Source organism: Colletotrichum acutatum (assembly GCF_030867785.1).
Source record: "Colletotrichum acutatum strain CBS 112980 chromosome Unknown BDZ83scaffold_175, whole genome shotgun sequence".
In the NCBI taxonomy this organism is placed as follows: domain Eukaryota; kingdom Fungi; phylum Ascomycota; class Sordariomycetes; order Glomerellales; family Glomerellaceae; genus Colletotrichum; species Colletotrichum acutatum.
This window is the reverse complement of record NW_026849169.1, coordinates 27,287-46,274: the sequence shown is the minus strand read 5'-3', so window position 1 is coordinate 46,274 and position 18,988 is coordinate 27,287. Positions and strand designations below refer to the sequence as shown.

At 53.0% G+C, this 18,988-nt stretch overlaps 9 protein-coding genes across 9 annotated transcripts; 3 read left to right on the top strand and 6 right to left on the bottom strand.

Moving 5' to 3' along the window:
• Nucleotides 1-425: 425 nt before the first annotated feature.
• Nucleotides 426-1,109, top strand: BDZ83DRAFT_757633 (uncharacterized protein; the record flags this gene model as incomplete). The annotated part of the gene is made up of 1 exon (XM_060514922.1): nucleotides 426-1,109. The coding sequence occupies one exon, from the start codon at nucleotides 426-428 to the stop codon at nucleotides 1,107-1,109; it is 684 nt and encodes a 227-aa protein (XP_060358729.1).
• Nucleotides 1,110-1,319: 210 nt separating this feature from the next.
• On the bottom strand, nucleotides 1,320-3,041 carry BDZ83DRAFT_591594 (uncharacterized protein; the record flags this gene model as incomplete). Its single annotated transcript, XM_060506451.1, has 4 exons — nucleotides 1,320-2,057; nucleotides 2,112-2,249; nucleotides 2,334-2,909; nucleotides 2,988-3,041. 4 exons carry the CDS (start codon nucleotides 3,039-3,041, stop codon nucleotides 1,320-1,322), a joined length of 1,506 nt encoding a protein of 501 aa, XP_060358728.1.
• A 1,373-nt stretch (nucleotides 3,042-4,414) lies between these two features.
• On the bottom strand, nucleotides 4,415-4,969 carry BDZ83DRAFT_547356 (uncharacterized protein; the record flags this gene model as incomplete). Its single annotated transcript, XM_060503458.1, has 1 exon — nucleotides 4,415-4,969. A coding segment is annotated over one exon (555 nt), but the record flags the coding sequence as incomplete, so codon positions are not given.
• Nucleotides 4,970-5,299: 330 nt separating this feature from the next.
• On the bottom strand, nucleotides 5,300-6,582 carry BDZ83DRAFT_134023 (SGNH hydrolase-type esterase domain-containing protein). The gene has a single exon (XM_060501236.1). It carries the CDS (start codon nucleotides 6,203-6,205, stop codon nucleotides 5,474-5,476), a length of 732 nt encoding a protein of 243 aa, XP_060358726.1. The 5' UTR covers nucleotides 6,206-6,582; the 3' UTR covers nucleotides 5,300-5,473.
• Nucleotides 6,530-7,535, bottom strand: BDZ83DRAFT_591601 (RNA recognition domain-containing protein; the record flags this gene model as incomplete). Its single annotated transcript, XM_060506453.1, has 2 exons — nucleotides 6,530-6,887; nucleotides 6,964-7,535. 2 exons carry the CDS (start codon nucleotides 7,533-7,535, stop codon nucleotides 6,530-6,532), a joined length of 930 nt encoding a protein of 309 aa, XP_060358725.1.
• A 361-nt stretch (nucleotides 7,536-7,896) lies between these two features.
• BDZ83DRAFT_591611 (uncharacterized protein) lies at nucleotides 7,897-10,070 on the bottom strand (the record flags this gene model as incomplete). Its single annotated transcript, XM_060506454.1, has 2 exons — nucleotides 7,897-8,894; nucleotides 8,960-10,070. The coding sequence occupies 2 exons, from the start codon at nucleotides 10,068-10,070 to the stop codon at nucleotides 7,897-7,899; spliced, it is 2,109 nt and encodes a 702-aa protein (XP_060358724.1).
• Nucleotides 10,071-11,440: 1,370 nt separating this feature from the next.
• BDZ83DRAFT_657151 (uncharacterized protein) lies at nucleotides 11,441-12,776 on the bottom strand (the record flags this gene model as incomplete). Its single annotated transcript, XM_060510938.1, has 3 exons — nucleotides 11,441-12,051; nucleotides 12,136-12,320; nucleotides 12,469-12,776. The coding sequence occupies 3 exons, from the start codon at nucleotides 12,774-12,776 to the stop codon at nucleotides 11,441-11,443; spliced, it is 1,104 nt and encodes a 367-aa protein (XP_060358723.1).
• A 2,254-nt stretch (nucleotides 12,777-15,030) lies between these two features.
• Nucleotides 15,031-16,918, top strand: BDZ83DRAFT_134113 (Alpha/Beta hydrolase protein). The gene is made up of 3 exons (XM_060501237.1): nucleotides 15,031-15,494; nucleotides 15,578-16,452; nucleotides 16,550-16,918. Exons 1-3 carry the CDS (start codon nucleotides 15,183-15,185, stop codon nucleotides 16,563-16,565), a joined length of 1,203 nt encoding a protein of 400 aa, XP_060358722.1. The 5' UTR covers nucleotides 15,031-15,182; the 3' UTR covers nucleotides 16,566-16,918.
• Nucleotides 16,919-17,271: 353 nt separating this feature from the next.
• BDZ83DRAFT_757627 (uncharacterized protein) lies at nucleotides 17,272-18,974 on the top strand (the record flags this gene model as incomplete). The annotated part of the gene is made up of 2 exons (XM_060514921.1): nucleotides 17,272-17,359; nucleotides 17,410-18,974. 2 exons carry the CDS (start codon nucleotides 17,272-17,274, stop codon nucleotides 18,972-18,974), a joined length of 1,653 nt encoding a protein of 550 aa, XP_060358721.1.
• Between the last annotated feature and the right edge of the window lie 14 nt (nucleotides 18,975-18,988).

Genomic DNA, 18,988 nt, shown 5'->3' with positions numbered 1-18,988 from the left:
TTCGCGAATTCGTTGCAATGATCGCGACGCTCATCCAGTCTCGTGTGGCGATGAGCACGCACCAATGCCAGGACCGTCTTCAAAGAACGGCGCACACATGACAAGGGTGGGTGCCAAGGCGACAAGTGCATCCAAATGTCGCTTCCCTGCGCCTCAGGGGGCTTTGGTCAAGGGGAACCTGACAGGGCACCTCAATTCTATTCTCAACTTCCAGTCCTCATGCTCATGACGACATTGGCACGATGAGCTTTCTTTCCAGGCCCTTCCTGAATCCGAATGTTCTATGCTGGCAAAGTACGATCGCAGCTCGCTTTTGCAATGGGGTGTCTCATTCGCACAGGCGATTCCTACCCATTCATCATCTCTCGCCAGCTTTTGGTGGCTCCCGCTACGTATCCAACGACGCGAAAGACTCTAAGCCTAGGATGGATATATACTGCGAGTCTGAGCTACTCAGGGACGAAATCCAAGACTTTGATAAATGGGGCTGGGTGTTCTACAGGTGCACATATGACGACGATGACGCTTGGGCTCGCTTCAAAGACATCATCAACGACACATCCCGACAGGGCAGCGAGTACTATAAGTATCCTGAAATTTTGGATAAGATGAAGTGGACATTTTTGGAAGACAAAGAACAATTCAATGGCGCTTCCACGGCCACGTTGCGCTCTCACTTCCGCGAATGGGTGAAGCTACCAGCACAGGCGGGGAATTCATCAGAGACACCCCCCCGAGAGTCCAGTCCTTCCAGCTTAGAGAGCAGCGCTGGCATCACGATGTATGATGAATATTTTGTGCAAGTCGACGAAGTATCGTTGCGCAGTGTTGTGTACAAGGAGCTGCCGCCGGCCGAAGCCAACCTCTACGTCCGCGGACACATCAATTTGGTGAACGCCGACTGGCAACCCGCACGTCTGGAGGATTACCATGGAGAAAATGTTATTGAAGAACATTTCAGATTCCCAGATTTGGAGGGATGCACTGAAGAGAACGTCGGCTGGATGAGGCTAGCAGTGAGTGAAATTGGCCCGTCCACCTTTCAGAGGATTCCTCATCTGTGGTACATCGTTTATCAGAGACCTCCCGAGATCGTGTACGGCGTGTAGCTTATGTGTCATGTATTATTCAAGGATATATGGAACGCAGAGGGAGAACATCGTTGCTCAGTACTATGAACTCATGTTTCTTTCGTTCAGTCGAACTTCCACACGTGTAGGAATTCGAATGGCTAGGTGCGAAGATGGTCTACGTATATATCGACTCCAATGTCGTTTCGATGGGAATCATAGAACCAACTCCTACTCTGACATGGCCATCTAATCTTTCGCGCCATCTGTTTCGAACCAACCCTGTTGATACATCGCCATCCCAAAGCCTGACGCCTGGCTTACCGCCATACACTTGTCCATGATCCACGTCTTCGTGTCTTTGTCGGCAAAAGCAGACTTAAGCACGGCTATCATGGGCCAGAACATACACCAAGCATTGAATCCAACGCCCTGTATGGTACAGGCTGAGTCTCTGCCATCGAATCCGAATACAATACGGATTTGCTCGCAAACTTGCTCCATCGCCGTCAGTCCATGAGGGAGGTTGACGAGCGTCTTCAGCTCTTCACGCGTCGGTTCTCCAAGAGCAATTGATAAGCTAAGAATGTACTCGATGAGGTGTAGTCTGATGGTGAGGTAAAGACCTTTCGCTATCGCATCGCTTGCGTCCGATTTACGGCCCAACAAGTGGTTGAAAGAGTTCAGGTCTTCGTCGACAGCGCCGTCGGGTCCAGGTTTATTTCGGGGCCCGGGGGATGAGATCCTGTAGTTCGCGGCTGCCTCTAGGTCGCGTATGATGTCGATCCCTGTCTGGAAGATTTGTGTTACGTGGCCGACGGATGCTCGTTCGATATCTGCCAATGATAGCACGTGCTGGACCATGTGTTTGTAGTCGATAGCTCGAACGAGCAGCGGTTCAACCATGCCGCCTTTCGCCCATGCTGCTTGTTTCAAGCCGACTAGAACTGGTGATCGACCTTCCTGGCCGATGAATATTTCGAGCATCTGAGGTAGATTAGTGGCCGACCGTAACTAGCCTGTCATTACAAGAATGCTTACCCCCAGGTGAACCACAAACGCAAGTAGGCCCTTGTCGAGTGATGTGGCAACACCCTGTTCTGCTCGATACCTCAGGAGTGCGAGAGAACCTCGACAATGCGATGTTATTTTCCTTGGTGATGTATCCGGTACTATTGCCTTGGAGTATGTTAGGGTCTCACGTCGAAAGGTTCATCCTCATCGGTGAACGTCTCCTTTACCAGCCTCACTCAGTTTACTTACCTCGAAGAGGCCGAGAGTGAGTAATGCGACAACAACGGAGTCGTCTTGTGCTGTCGAGTTATCTTTCAGTGCGCTGCCAATCTTGCCGATCGCCTTGCCATAGTGTTGCCGCGCTTGAGTCATCAAGCCTGCCTGGCACATCTGTAAAGAGGAGCTGGCTAATGCCGTGGCTTTGAGAGCCTCCTGCAAGACAGGCGATGAGGCAGCCGACGACTTCATGCCGGGGAAGAGGTTGAACAAAGCGACCTCGCCTCCGGATGCATAGTTGGAGTAAAAGTGGTTGAGTGAGACGAGCTCGGAATCGACTGAGAAGGCTTTCGGTACGGTCCTCAGCCTCCTCTGAATCTCCTCTTCCTCTACTGAGTCCGGAGAGGTTCCCTCCTCGTCGACCTCCAGAATTGACGACGTTGGGTCAAATGCACCTCTTTCCTTTAGTCGTTTAGCGACCCGAACCTGAACCTGGTGAGCCGCCGATGCGTTCTGTTGGCGGTGCACAACGGCCCACGGATCCGCGTAACCTGGACACGCCCTTCCGAGACTCGTACAGCGGTTACACGAGGGCTTTCGGAGATCGCACTGGCGGCTTGCGTTAGATTCAATTCACTTCAAAGAGCCGACTCAAGAGTCGGTAATAGGCGTTTGGAGTCTCAGTACTTTGACTTTGCGCGCCTTGCAGGCGAAGCAGCTCGCTGACGGGCGGCATCCCATCGTATCCGTCGGCTCCGGTCCTCTGTGGGCGATGAACCCCTGGTGTGATCCCGACCCCCCACCACTTCTGCGAAAAGATGGAACGTTAAGCCAGCTCTACGGTGAGCTCAATCGGTTATGACTTGATGAGGGGGAGCTCGTGGGATACCGACGACGGCGACGGCGACTTCGGGAACGCGGCTTCGTTGACCTTTTTGAACCGGTGATCGCTTGCTGGTCGTTGGCTGAGCATGAAGGAGAGACAGCTAATTAGGGCGCGGCCTGGCGTCTATCGAGGCTAGCTATTCCCTGGCCCGAGGCACCGGGCGTGCGGGGGCCACCTCTCGACGATTTTAACTTTCAGCAAATGGCTCCAACGCGCAACGAAGAAGGGAATCCGTGACTGAGAGACTGCGTGGCTGGACAGTGACGAAAGCGTCAGCCAGGCAAACGGAGGTGATGGTGGTGGCGTCGAGTCATTTGGGAATTTCTCACGCCTTAAACGTATCCCAGCTGGCGCCCATTGAACCCGGAAGCTTTGCAACAGGACTGAATCGTGTTTGATGACGTGGTCAAAGCGCCGAAACCTAAACCATTGTCTTCCGGACGGTCAATGGCGGGATTCCTGTCCGATGGATGGTATTTCGCAGGTTTCTGAGGTTCATTTAAGCTTTTACAACGCGTGGGACTTCCTATTGTTGATGAGACTGGGGGACAAAAGGGCTGCTCCAAGCCTGCAAGGCTCTCACACGGTGAATTACGTAGTGAAGGGATGCTAGGTTGGGTGGTTGCTGAGGAATCCCTTGGCACCCAAGCTCTCTCGTCCCGAGAGATCGGACAGATCGGATAAAGCCTCGGGCCCCTGAATTTCAAGGGAATTGTAGCCTCAGCCTGCCAGAAATAGCGTTCGTCCCGAAACTCTGAATAAGGTCATTCACTTACTGCACTATGGCCGTTGAATATCTCGCTCAGGTCGAGACCGTCCTTTCGAGTGGATCAATCACACCCTGGCTGACGTCCTCGAGGTCACCCACACCCTTGGAACACGCACATCAGACATTTTGGGAACCATTCACTTGGCAAGCCAGATAGTAAAAGTCCGTTCAAAGATGGCAATGACTGAGACGTGTCAGAAGAGCTCTGAGATGAACGCTTACTCCTATCTCACACGTTCGAGGTGGCACACGGTTCAGGCATGGTTTGGGACGACCCTTGGTTCGACAAGGCACCAGGATGTGTAAAGGCGAGATCATTGATGACAACATTTCATGTAATTGATTCAGAAATACTATCGTTAATGCTACTGTCAGCTCTGGTGTGGTGTAGAGCCTTCTCGGCCGAGTGCTTGCCGATAGACTTTCGGGTTCGGTCTAATACACCGAACGAGCCTCTCGACGCCGTTTCCTCTCCTCTTGTTCGCGCTGAACGTGATATGAGACCATGATCTCCAAGTCGTCTTCCCATCGGTGAGTTGCACCCTCAAACTTGACATTCGTGAGACCCCAGTCAAACAGAATCGTGTTGATCTCTCTGAGACAGTCGGCTTCTGTGATACCCCCATTTTTCTCCGGGATGACCACGTCTCCGTACTCCTTTTTCAGTCCATGAATTTCATCCTTGCGATGCTTTCCTGCTGCTCTTCTCTCTTTGGCTTGGAGCAGCTGGACCTTCGTAACCTCCATTCTCCGGCGGATGCGTCCGCTGGTGGGGAGTCTTTGTTCTTCTGATGTGGCAGACTCCTCAGTGCTATTACTTGATGAAGTTTTGCTGGACAAGCTGCGTGTAGTGTGTGATATGGCTGCTTGGAGACGGAGGTCTTCTTTGAGATTCTGTTTGAAATTATCGAGTTCGGTGTCATGAGCTTGTCTAAGCTCGGCCAAGAGTCTGCGATGAAGCGTTTCCAGGACACGACGCTGGATGCTATAAGCTGCTACTGCTATGTTGATGTCGTAGGTGGTTGGCATCTTCTCATCCATTGAGTCATTGTGTTCAGATCTAGCAAAGATCTTTTTGAGACCCAACATTGACTTGGATATGCTGAGCGATTTCTTTGATATGTTGTTTTTGTTTCTGAACTTGATGAGAGTGTTCGTGAATCTGCCCATCAAAACGACCTAGAGTGTCTTGTGTTCAATTATCTCAGGCGACGAGGAACAAATTTGATAGGGTATCGCAATGCTGAAGGACAGAAACTGCGGGAGGAAAAGCTCTGATCTTATCCTCAATTGTGCAACTATCTCCGATGCTCCATAGGAAGACTAAGGTAGTACGATGTCACGGTCAAAAGGGTGGCTTCTGTCAAAAGTGTTCATATTCAAGAACCTCTTCGGGCCCAGACCTAATGCTACCCAGGGTTCCGCGGAAGCGCATGGTACAAATGTTTTGCATAACGAACAGTATTATAAGGCCTGCAATGGCGAGCTGATCGAAAATTTGCAGTCCGAAGCTCACCATTACATGGCGTTCGTGACTGCTTTGAACAGAACTTCGGCCCAGATTTGATACCCCCTCTCGTTCAGATGAACATGGTCTACCAGACACTCCTCCATGTCGACCAAGGGAGGCTCCAAGAACTCTATTTGGTTCACTGCATCCTCTTGAAATTGTCGAACAAGCTCAACATAGCTCTCATTCGCTTTCACAATCAGTTCATCCCTGATATCCTTCCTCCTGAAGAGCCCAATGAGAAGTATCTTGCCATTCATTTCGAGCAGAGCCTCCACAATCAACCGAAGTAGAGCTAGGTCAGATTCTCTCATTCCGCGCTTGGGATGCAGGTTGTTTGTGCCCACATGCAAGACCCATAACTTGACATCGCGGTTCCGAAGTGCATCCAGCAGCCCGCCAAGGGGTCTCAAGGGGTCTGATGAGCCGGTGAGTCGATAGATGACGTTTTCGAACTTGTCGCCGCCCACGCCAGCATTGAAGACGCCTTGCAAGCGTTCAGTTCTAGCCGAAGGTGTTTGTAGATGCTGTTGATTTGTTTCATCGCCGATCATCGTTGTTGATGGCCATAGGTCGAAGCTCGGAGATAGGCCAGTTGTAATCATGCGTTCGATCATCGAATCTCCAAGCAAGACAATGGACGGCTGTTCAGGTTTGTTTTGAAGTTCCACAAGATGCCTCTCAAGAGATGTCTCATGAGACCGCTGCTTGTATTTGCTGTGAGGGATCAATTTCTCCATCTTTCTTTCGGATGCTGGTGGCGTTCTCGATTCCTCAGCCCAAAACCAAATAATTGCGGAAAGGCCGGGTTGTTGTTGTTGCGAGGCAATCAGCTCAATTGAAAGACTTGTTGTTCAATGTCATTTCGGACAGAATTTCTAAAGGTCTACTTATGGCTCGACAGCATTTGAGGCTGTATAATGCCTGTCGTATATTCGGAGTGCGCCTACGGTGGCTATGCAAGTCTCACGAATCTGCCCAGCCCGCCGTTGACTCATCCGGCATGCAGCCTCAACTTCTCATAATCCACGACCAACAGCTTTTCATCGATCCATAAATCATTCTCAAGTTGAAGGCTCCTTTTGCCGCCAATTCCCCGATGCTGCTGATCTCAGCGGTTGAGAAGATCTCGTGCTGTTGTCGCGACTCGAATTCTCATATCTGGGCTTCCGCCAAGCCGAGCGCTCACCGTTGTCCTTCTCATTTTGAACATCCGACGGCGTCGTACGATCCTTGAGCTTGTCGGGCAGACCGCGAGCAACGTTTACGCGCAAACGACCGGTTCCCCAGACCGTGCGGTCCAGCGCGTTCCTTGCTGCATCCGCCTCTTCAGCTGTCGCGAAATCGACGAAGCAGTAGTGGTGTTCACCGCCCTTGGCCCTAGTAGACTCATGGGGAGTGATGCGCTTGCTGATGGCTAGTCTTTATCATCGGAGTTAAGTTAGCGGCGACATAGGGCAAGTTCACCATCGCTGGCGACTGGAGGGGGGTTTCCTACGGCTTGTGGCCCTCGAGAATTTGTTGCAGCTCATCCTGGTGCTGCGCCTGATCAACCATAGCACCCAACCCTCCAACATAGAGTCTCCTTCCATCCCCTTCCGTCGCAACGCCCTCGTCGAAGTGCTTGATGGCGCCGTACGGTCCGCTCTCAATGCCGCCGTTCCTACCGGTCCGCGCCGGTGATCTGCCAGCCTCATCGCCGCCCTCACCCCGCGACCCAGACCAGTCTCCCCACCTGTTGAAAGCAGGCTCTCTGTCGCTTTGCCACCGGCTCCGGTTCTGCTTCTTGGGCTCGCATGGGCCGACCTTGAGTGGTCTACCACGGAGGCGCGCGTCAAGAGAAGATAGTGCCCGCTCAGCGTCTGCGCGCTCAGAGAAATCGACGAAGCAGTATCCAGGATTACGAGCCGAGACCGGGTCCATCGAGATGTGAATCTTTTCGTACCCTTCAAAGCCATTGTCTTTCAGCATTTCCTCGATGTCGACGGGCTGGATGCTGTAGAGAAGGTTGCCCAGGTAGATGCGCCGGCCCTCCTCCAGGGCGGCGGGCTGCTCCGATGACGAGTTCATGGCGTTGACTAACTGGATTCAAGGAGAAAGTGAGTGTTGAGATGAGTGATTCGCAGCCTTGTGTTTGACAACCATGTGTCGTTGAGAGGGATGCAAAGGATCAAATTTTGAGAAGTCTAGTGAGGGGCATGGACCAAAATACGCAGTGGGGTAATTCGCGTTTTTGCGGCTAGGGTTCACCGGCACAGAAAAGCTTATACTTCATTCCATTGGTCGGTGAACAATGAATGAAAGTAACATCGGAGGCTCTTAAACTACAAGGTCCTCATAACCAATAGTTTAATGCATTGAAGAGCGATGGTATCGAAGTTCAGTCCGAGAATAAGTGCCTCAAACGCCCTCATATCTTTCATAGCCGAGCTTAAAGAATAAACACGGGCTGTCTGTTCCCGATCAACTCACTTTTCGACACTTGCACGTCTTTCTTGTCGAAATCGTGCAGCATCAACCAACAAATCATCCTAAATACGAGTGTATACCAAATTGCCAAACGCTGCATCTCGATGTGATTTGGTACTATCGTTTCCCACTGCGGCAGCTCTGGCATCTTGCTTGGCTGCGGAGGTTCCGGCTGATCACTCGGTTGCTCAGTCTGGATCCGATGAGGCCACGTCTTGACCCTGCTGATGCCAGGCGTTGGCGTCGAGTCGTCAAGAGCCTTGGTTGGAGACTCTCCGGGATTGAGCCTCAAAGGCAATGGAGGAATTGCGCTGCCGGCTTGAGGTGAGCCGATACCCAAGCGGGATATTCGCTTCTCAGTGTCGTCGTGTATAGCCCTTGAAACGACCTCATCGTCTCGTTTGCCCCTCTTGGCAGAGTTGGTGGGCACTACACGCCATAGTATCCGCTCGAAGTATGTCTCCATGAACCTTTGCTCTCTCATCTCGAGGGGAATACCAAGCAGGTCCCGGAACGAAATCTGTTCCTTCCCCCTTTTCTCTGGAACGTTAATAGCTGCCAACACTTCCTGAAGGTGACGACGTAGCACATCCAGCACAATTCCCTGGTCTCGTTTCTTGAGAGATTTGTCTGCTAAATCAATAGCTTTGTGCAAGAGACTCATTCTTTTGCTCGTTAAAGGCGGGTTCTCGTCAAAATCGTTGCTCATCTCCTCCGCTGACTCCGAAAGTGCCCTGATATCCTCGACAGCAGTTTCAACCCTCTCGTCGATGACGGTCTCCGACTCTTCTTCGACAACCGTGAGATCGTTCATCAACAGTCCGCTGAAGGCGATAAGCAGGCGCTGGAGTGATAGCGAATCTCTGTCCCAAGAGAAAATTGTTGGGTTAGGCAGGAAACGGAAGCATCTCCCCTCAATGTGCAAAACTCGCGCGAGCATGCCGATGACTTCGAAGGTAACTGCCTAAAAGTCAGTTGAACGTGCACAAACTCGCACAGATTCGCTCGATAAACCGATTACATACCAGAAAAGAGGTGCCGGTCTTTCTTTCCTTCCCTGTAAAAAAGTGTGGTTTTGCCGTTGCACCCTATTTGGGTCAAAGTCTCCGCAATAGCATCGCGTGTGCTCAGTTGAAGGATTTCGACCTTGATCCCAGTTCCCGACGACGTCGTGAACTCCCTCTGCCACTCCAAGTCTTCGTCCGGGTCCTTCTTATCTCGATAAAAGGTTGGCACTCGTCCAAAACAGAGCTCTTTTACTTCAGATGTCGGGATCACGCGGCGTTCCTCGAATGAAGTGTGACCGGTTTTCTCAAAGACAAAGACGACACCCAGGTCTGGCACACGTGAGCCAGTCAGACTATAGCCGTTCCCTTCCGCGCGGTACTGGTTGTTGTCTCGGTCGAAGACTCTCCAGTAGAGTCCGAGTATGGCCGCCAATTCAATGAGGTGAGAGATCGTAGAGGTTGCATACGGCTTCTTTATGGAAGGGTTGGCATCAAAACTTCTATTCTTCGCCTGAACTTTTACGGCCAGGGTCGGCTCAGGCAAGTTAGGTTTGATGGAATTTGGCAGCCCTTCACCGTCAATCTTGTCCAGCTCCCATTCCTTGGAATCTTTCTCCATTCTTTCAATAGCGATCAGAAGATAGACCCAGGTTGCAAGCTCGTTGTCAACAGTATGGACCTTTTCGGGGGGCTTAGATGGTTTTTCGTCGTTGACTCCGCTGGTCGATTCCTCTCTTGGGAATATCTTGTCATAGTCGAGTCGGTTCTTGGTACAACTGTCCCTGGTGCCCTCCACAGACCACATGTCTCCCTTTTCAGGTTTACTCATGTTCTTTGGGGGTGCCAAGAAAATGATTGGAGCCTGAAATCTGACCTCGAGACGCAGCTCTTTAAACTTTGGTCGTTTTGTCGTACCTCCCGCCCATCCTCCCATCACGTCTTCGGTGCAATTTGGGAGGCCTTTGGCCGATGCAAAGATTGCTTGCATGATCTGTAAAGTCGCTGCAAAGAGAGCAACTACTGAGACGACGAGAGCGACAATCGCAACAACTACGTCGCTCCCTCCGTTAGCATTGCCACTGTTGTTGCTATTGTCGCTCGGGCTATTACTGGAATTGCTGTCGGCCATCTTGACATATGTCCACTCCGTGAAACACCGCGTAAAGAGATGACGAATGCGACGGAGACCATCAAAGTCCGAAGTCTTCGCCAAGAATCCTATCCCGTACGGCTGGGATTGAGAATGAGATCGGTGATGCTACCCCGCCGAGGAAGATTCCGTTGGTCGCCGGCAGAAGTGGGTCGCAAGTGGACGAGCCGGCGCCGGAGTTGTGAGCACGTGGGCGGCGGCGACTAGCCGTGTCTAAGACCAAAAGTCGGTGAAGGTGTCTGGTAGCTTAAAACGCCATTGTTTGAGAATGAGACATAAGTAGATAGATAAAAGAGGAGGAAAAGTCGAGGACGAGGCTTTGATGAACTACCGCAATTGATGGTTTTGCGACGGTTCGCCCCGTCTCACAGGATTCCAGCTGCAGCTGAAAGCCACTTATGCGGCATCCCTGGAAATGCGCATCATGAGGTCCAGCTCAGCCCATGGCGCAGCCCAAAACAGTCTTGAAGGGACACCACGGATGTACGGGTTTTGCGGCCTGCGTAGACTGCGTGATAAGCAACAACAAGAAAGCGTGCCATTGGTGGCCTTCTTCTGTCAGAGACTTGCCGTATAACCAATAATCCTGCCTGTCGATACAGGTGCGACACCATGTCTCAACCATTGGGCATTGTTTAGTTGGAGAAGCTGACCGCTGTCACATCTCAAGAACAGCACTCTTCGCGTTCAAGCAGGCTGCGCAGAGCCTCCTTTTTCGCATGGAAATGCGGAAGCTCTAGCTGCGGACCTCACAAGTTCTTGTGTGCAAATTTGCCCATTAAAGTCTGCCTGACCAACCTTCTGTCGCATGTTAGACGTCATAAGCCATCTTTGATTTCTGACTCAGAAGCTGGTCGAAATACCGATCGACCCACTGGACCCAATGTCCAACGCATTCTCTGCTTACCCCTTGATTTCGGTCAACTTGCGAAGATCAAAATGACGTTGGAAGAAAATATTCAGTTGCCTTCCACTCTTTTGAGATTGGTGGTTTGGAGTTGAGTAAAGTCTTGTTGTACTGAAGGGTTGAACCCTGGCGAGAGGTTCGTCTGATGCCTTCGGGATTTAAGGGAGTCTGTGCATGGTATTATGCGGGATGACGGGGACATGCCTCCATTCTGGAATGAGAACTAAAGCATCTCCGGCAGCAGCATCCTAGCGACACATCAGCCAAAGTTGCCAATCGTGAAGAGGGCATGCATGCTAATCATGACCCCGCCTTTGCGACCTGGAAAGCAAGAAGAAAATGCTCACTTGACTGGCAGATTTGGAATCTTGAGCGTCATTATGTGTCTCAATTCGTGGTATTCTAGCTTCTTAGATTTTAAACAAAGAAAAATTACGCTTCGTTAGTTCTTCAATATCCCATGCTGACTCGAGTGATTGGATGCACTCTCCAAATCATCAGGGAGATGTTCATAGGGCCCGGCCTTGCGATCTGTGTCTTGTCTGAATTCCGACACAATGACCTCTTTTGTTTGCATGATTCCCTCCATGGGACCCAGCTTGCGTCGTGTGCTCATGGCATAAGCCTCCTCCTCTGCATTTCCGCGCCGGACGGTGGACCGATGCGTGGACACATTGGTCCCTCGGCCGTAGTAGTGAAGTCCCGATGTTCCGCCGTGAGATTTTGACGATGATTTTGCTTGCCTCCTCTTGTTCCACAATCCGTAAAGTGTCGGTGCGTTGACAACGATGGCGGCGGTGAGCAGTTCGGTGCTAGCCCATGTCGTTCGGTTAATTTGGCTGTCCTTGTTCGTGATGTTGATCGGAAGGCGAATGACGGTAATGGCGATGATGAAGACGCCGAGCGTGAAGAGCGCGTACAGCTGGATCTTGCGTTGCCATGGGGTCTTCAATGAGAAGACCAGAGGAAGTGGTAGTACGAGCAGCATAAAGTCGGTGACGATGTTGAGGACGCCGACGACGACGAGTTGCATTTGGGCCTTCGAGCATGCGCCTGCAAGGGTTAAGGGTCAATAATCAGAGGTCGTTCCATCCCATCGGCATGTCTTGCATGTCGGAGAATTGGCTAGTCACGTACCTGGGTCAGGAACAACCTGCCAGTAGAGGTGGAAGGGATTGCATTCGCTGAACGTCGTCACCTGGCACGCGACGTAGGTGCAGAAGAAGATGATGGAAAATGACCAGATGGTGATCTTCTCGAAACGAAGATTCAATAATAGTCGACGATAGACATCCAACAGGACGAGCTTCTGAAGCCAGAGGCTTGGGGATCTGTCAGTATGATTGATCGTAAAAGTCTAATAACCTTCCTGACTCAAACCGCTGCAGATTGTGACCAAATGGCCCAAAGGAGCGCTGAAGTCCAGGGTGGTTGAGGGTGCACGGTGATGCAAATGGGGGCGGCACTGACTAGGAGTTGTAAAAGACCCGGTTCACAATGGACAGTTTGCTGCCGATCTCCCGCCTGTAGATCTCCTCATCGGTAAACGTATGATTCTTTCGATATGCCGCCGAGACGTTGTTCGTGCCCCAAGTCAAGACGACGTGGATGAGACCAAGCCGCGTCAGAGCGCAGATAATGGCGGCGACGGTGAACCAGTCGCCCAGGTTGTATTCCTGTCTGGAGATGTGCACCTTTTTCCAGACCAGCCGAGCCACCATGATAATAAGAGCCAAGCAGCTAAAGAGCCAATGGATGAGGAGCGTCGGGTCGTCCATGGCCGGCGAGTGTCCGAGGCTCCGGGGGGTCGACGAGACGATGGGACGGGACGGAGACAAGACAAGACAAGAGACGAAAAAGAGAGACGACGGAAAAAAAGGAGCTTCTCGAGAAGAGGAGCGCGGGTTCGGGGGCAGATCATGAACATTATTATCTTCTCAGTTTCACGTCTACGTACTCATCGCACTAAGGTAGGGGAGAATAGGGGGCCTTGCTAGCTTGATACGCAAAGTCTCCCGATCCCAGCTTGCCCGAGGTACTGACCTGCTGCGTCAAAGGACCATCATACCATTCTCAGAAATGTTTGCGGGCGTGACCAGTCTCTGGGGAGTCTGGGACTTTGCCAATGCTTGCAGAGCGGCCAGAGCCTTGCAGAGAAAAGAGAAAAAAGATGGTCCTAGATGAAAGGATCAGGGCTTGAGACCTCCGGAGTTTGGATGCTGCGAACCCCAACTTTCCCTGTTGGTGGTTCGGATGCACGTCGGCTGTCGAGGAATCTCCATAAGATGTGTGATTGCGATGATCCACCGTGGGGCTCTTCCTCGCAGCTTGTGCGGCACATACTCTTTCGTCTGTGTGGTCTGTCGACTTCTAGAAGCCGAGGAGGGCCGATTTGCGAGAGCCTGAGAGGAGACGTCTGGAGTCTTGACCCAGATTCGCCTGTGCCGCTGTGCCGCTGAAGATTGCTGCAGGATTTAGAGATGCCGAGGAAACAGGTGGGGCGCCAAATGCCTTGCGTTGTAATTGTTTAGGTACAAGTTGGACAGCCGATATTGATAGAAGTTTGTTCTGTTTGAGTTTGACAGCTTGACAGTGACACTCTTTTCTTGCGCTCAGATGTTCTCAACGGCTACCCACGACGGGAGCGATTTCTTAGCCGATCGAACCCCAACTCAAAACGGACATTTGCTAGTCTGCTTCGACTGTTTTCAACGAACTTCACTGAACTGAGTCTAGCGGCGACGGGCGGCGTTGAACTTTACATACGAGTGTCTCCCCAGCTAGGGGGCTTATCGGAGCAAGAAAGCTCACCGTGAAGAGAACGGGAATGGGCTGACCGTTGGTCCGTCGGCTGCTAGCATCACAGCACTAGTGAGTGCCGCCACAGTCGTATTACACATATACTTCAATGGTCCCCCTCCTCCAGGATTCAAGGCCGGGTTAGACGGGCTTGGCAGCCTGTTGAAGAGCATCCAGGATGATGGGATGTACGGATATTGGATATTGTTGTGCAGACCCAATTTATTCAAGAACCAAATATCACAATAGTGGAAAGAATGCCGGGTTTGCGAGATCATCGTAATCAGGACTTCGCCCCGCCGCTAGTTTGAGTTGATCAACCGAATCCCCCCCCCACGTTACGTTGAAGCGATTTACGGTAATAAGAATGTTGTCTTTGGGTCCCTTGGCTTTCCGCTGCCCGGCACATGGCTTTGACAGAATATTGACGGAACTTAGCCCCCAAAGATGCCACATAGGGTCAGATTTCCTGCCTCGAGAATTGGCAAGAGTCAGTCACCTCGTCCGGAAACGTTCTCTGCCTGTCTTTTCTGAGGCTTTCTCTGCTCAATGGCGGAGATTAATGCTCGGGCTTGATCCGTAGTCAGCGGCCTAGTGGGAGACTAATATCCACGATGCCGGACTGATGCAACACTTGCTCCATTCTATATGAGACCTTCGGGTGTGGTAGTCCCCCGGTCCCTGTCCGCCCGCTGACTCGCGCACAGAACACCATTCTAATATGAGCCGACTTGCTCTTGTTGATGGAGAAAATTTCCAGCAAGCAAAGCTGTTCGCGGCGGTGCGCCTCCTTTTGCAGCAGCTTGCCTCTGTCCCGCCCCCCCGACTTCCGCCGTGATATCATCTCGTCCGCTGGGACCGCTGGGCCACAGCCCACCTCGACCGTCCTCGCTAGAGATCGGGACCTAGCCGCGTGGCGTTCTTGTTCTCGACCTTTCGGCTGACTGCCGCTCTTCAGACACACAGACCGAAGCGGGTGGGTGCCGCTCGCCGGGCCCCCCAAGGCGTCCAAGGTCTCCAAGACCGGGCTTAATGTCGTATCACCCTTCCACGCCTCCATTCCTTGATTGTTCTTCTCCATCAGCCCTATCTTAAAATCACTCGAGGATGGACCCTTTATGCCAGGCTAGCGGAGCACGCGGCAAGGTGATTTTCATTCATTAAAGAAGTCCCAATTGCCACCCTCCCGTACCGCGTGGCCCAAAGTTTAATCCCCTGCTCAACCGCTGTCGCTCTTTTCAGTCTTTTCCCGGTTCCTGCAGCTCGTGTCCGTCCCTTTATTTTCCTTTTTTACTCGTACTCTAATTCCAGAAAGACGGTACCATTCCTGTCCGAGTGTCTCACTTCCCAGGCCATCTACGTGACACGCCCGACGCAGCACAACCATGCAATTCCTCAAGTTCACCGCTGCGGCCGCCGCTTTGTTGGGCCAGGCTTCCGCGTTCCCTCCCGGCCCTGGATTCGGTTTCCCGGGCGGCGGAGGAGGCCCGGACTCTCAGCCGGATAGGGATGGCTGCGTCGACTCCGAGGCGGCGTACATTCGCTCCTACTTCTACGTCGGAGGCGGGTACGTCGACGATGGTTCTGGTGGTCACATCTTCCGCGACCAGATGTACGTTGAGAAGTTGCTCCCCACGACTGGAGTTTCCCAGGAGACGCCGATCGTCCTAATCCACGGTCAGGCCCAGACGGGTAGCGTAAGTTTTGCAGATCTTTCCCCAGCGGGATCCTCCCTCGCGATGTCATAATATTGAATATTCGCTGACACTCCCTCCCTCAGAACTTCTACAACAAGCCCGATGGCGGTAGAGGATGGGCCTCTCACTTTGTGAGACAAGGCTTCGAGGTCTACATCGTCGACCAGACGCTCCGTGGCCGCTCCGCTTGGATGCCCGGCTACGGCGCCTCCAAGCCCTCGACGTACTCCGCCGAGATCATCCAGCAGCGCTTCACCGCCGTCAAGGAGTACATGCTCTGGCCCCAGGCCGTGAACCACACCCAGTGGCCCGGTACCGGCATGATGGGCGATGAGGTCTTTGATGCCTTCTACAGCTCCAACGTCCAGTTCATCAACAATGCCACCTACCAGCAAACGACCGTCCAGGCCGCCGGTGCCGCCCTCCTCGACAAGATCGGCAGACCCGCCGTCGTTCTCGGTCACAGCCAGGGCGGTCTTATGCCCATCATCATCGCCGACGCCCGCCCCGAGCTCACCAAGGCCCTCATCCTCCTTGAGCCCACCGGTCCTCCCTTCCAAGAGGCCGTCTTCAGCAACAAGTCTGCCCGCGCCTACGGTCTCACCGATATCCCCGTCGCCTATTCCCCCGAGGTCACCGATCCCACCACCGACCTCGTCCAGCAGACCTACCCTGCCAAGGGTGAGAACTACGTTCAGTGCGTTCTCCAGGCCGAGTCCCCCGCTCCGCGCCAGCTTGTCAACCTCGCCGACAAGCCCATCCTCCTCGTTACCTCTGAGGCGTCCTACCATGCTCCCTACGACCACTGCAGCGTCGAGTTCCTTCTTCAGGCCGGCTGCAGCAAGACGGAGCACCTCGAGCTCGGCGAGGCCGGCTTCCACGGCAACGGCCACATGTTCTTCATGGAGAAGAACAGCTACGAGATCCAGAAGACGCTTCGTGATTGGATCCAGGCCTTGTAAGTCTCTGACGATGCTGTCAAAGCGGGCCGGTGGATGTGGAGGAAGAAGAAGATAATTGAGTGATGTGCTCACGTGTGCGTTTTGTACGAACAGAAGCGGATACCCATAGACGATGAATATCATAATCTGGTAATGACACGCACTCGGTAGTCTCGTCGCCTTCCAGTCTCCTCATGCGATCGTCGAGGTTGGTTCGGATTACCGTTGTGACATCCGGAGAGATCTGCCCTCAACCTGTAGCCACGTGCCAGTTGATCCCAGTGTCGGCCGAGTCAGCCTCCATGTCCGAGCGCAACAATGTTTGACACGTTGACGTGAGTTGGAATGTGACTTGAGCTATATCTTGACAGCCTGGTTGAAGAAATGATCGTCGCTGGCAGGGGAGGGACTTGTCAATATTGCTTCCGTCCCCTCCCGTTGAGTCGTTGACGCCATGTCGTGTTTGTCCCCAGCGGGCCCAGCGGGAGGTGGGAGACGAGTCGCTTACACGGACCCAGATCTCAGAAAGGCAAACAGCCACAGACTAAACCTCGGATTTTGACTTACACTTCTCTTAGCTCATCTCTGCACCTGTGCCTCACAGACTCTGCGCTTGGGGCATCATGCTAAGCTATGGCATCGCCAAACATCGCAGCTGCACCTCAATGATGTTTCGACTACTGCAGCTCACCTCTGTAACAGACACCAGCACGGTTGCTGAAAGGTGCTGGTCCTTTGGTTTAAAATGTAGCTACTTGCCAAGCTAGAAGCTAGAAGCCTTCTAGTTTCTTGGGTCAATGACAGACTGCTTTCGCCCATGTTGAGGACTAGCAAAAATGGCGACTACAACCAGTGTTATCGCGACCAAGGGAGCGAGTGATGGAATGCCGGATTCGGGTCACTACACGATTGTTCGTAAAACGAGTACGTTCAATTCGCACTATGAGAGGATGCTCAGAGCTAATGCTTACTAGCAAACCTTGACCGCATGTTCTACGTCTACCATCGCCTCGGAATCCAATCCAATGTTCTAGTCGCAGCTCGCTATGCCTCAGCCCAACAGAGCAGGCAGCGTCTAATCCTATCCGACGACGCAGTATTCTCAGCTCTCCACGCCGTTGTCACCAAGTTCCCCGAGCTCGGCCTCGTTGGAGTCGTAGGGCCAGCCGCTGAGGAGGGCAAGCATCTCCTGTCTCTCGCAACACTCAACGAGATTAATCTCGAGCGCTGCGTCGAGTTCATCAACGATGAGACCACCCAAGTCGACGCCGGCTTTTTGCAAAAGCTCCACGGGACATGGCACTGGGCTGATGGTGCGGTCGAGGCCGGAGTCCCCTGGTGGAAAATCATCGTCGTCGGACGCCGAGACGTCGTCTTCGTCTACCACCACCTCGTCTGCGACGGCGCGTTCGGCATGACATTCCACCGCGAACTTCTGGATGCCCTCAACGCATCAGCCGTCTCCGACACGGGCTCCGCGCCCTCTCGCATCATCAAACTCGATCCTGACAGGGTACGACTGAGCATGGCCCTCGAGAACACTATCCACAAGAAACCGGCGGTCTTGGGCGTCATCTACAACCTCCTCGTCTTTCTATTTTATAGGTTCTTCTACGCCAAGAAGCTCTTCTTCGTCAACTTCCCCAAGCCGAAGGAGCTGCTCAAGGACCCGATGGCCGTCGCTGGACCCGCGGATCGTACCGTCACAAAGGTAACCACTCACCGTATCCCCTCTGACAAGATGGACGCCATCATCAAATCGTGCCGCGCGCATGACACAACTTTTACGCCGTTCCTGGCTGTTGTAGTCGCCGGCACCCTCGCAGCAGACTTCTATCCCCACGCCGAAGTCGGGTTTACCAGGTACGCCGTGGATATGCGCGCCACGGGCTGCTTCGACACAGCTTCTCCGGACGAGGGCAAACTGCTCAACCTGGCTGCAAGTCTTCCCGAGCCGGAGAAACTGAGAAAGTATCGCCAGGCTTTCTCGGCATCATCCTCTGTCGGCGACAAGCAAAAGGGACTCACCGCGACTGTCGACTCCAAAGCAGCCTGGGACCTTGTTCGGGACTACGGCAGACGAATGGTGGAGTCCCGAAGCGGCGGAGACGAATCTCACCTCTACAAGGCCTGGATCAGCGGCAATGCTCTGGGACCAAGCCTCGAGGAGTTTGCGGAGAAGTTGCCGTCGATGGGACTCTTCATGCAGAACAGCTTTTCGGTCTCCAATGTTGGGTGCCTCAAGACCGCGCCTCCGTCTTCGAATGTTGAAGAGCCTGTGGTGAAGATTGAGGATGTGCAGTTCTCGGCCGGCCCGGTACAAGGCGCCGTCGGTTACCATGGTATTGTGTTTAATGTGGCGGGAGTTGCGGGCGGCGACACTGTCATCAATGCTTGCACCGAGGGAGGGATGGCGCCGGAAGGTATGGTTGAAGCTGTGTTGGATGGCGTCATGGCTAGAGTCAACGCCTTGTTGCAGGAAGAGGGTGCTCCAAAGGATAGCACTGGCCGCAAGGGGTTTTGGCATGCCTTTGGTTGAGTCAAGAGTAATCG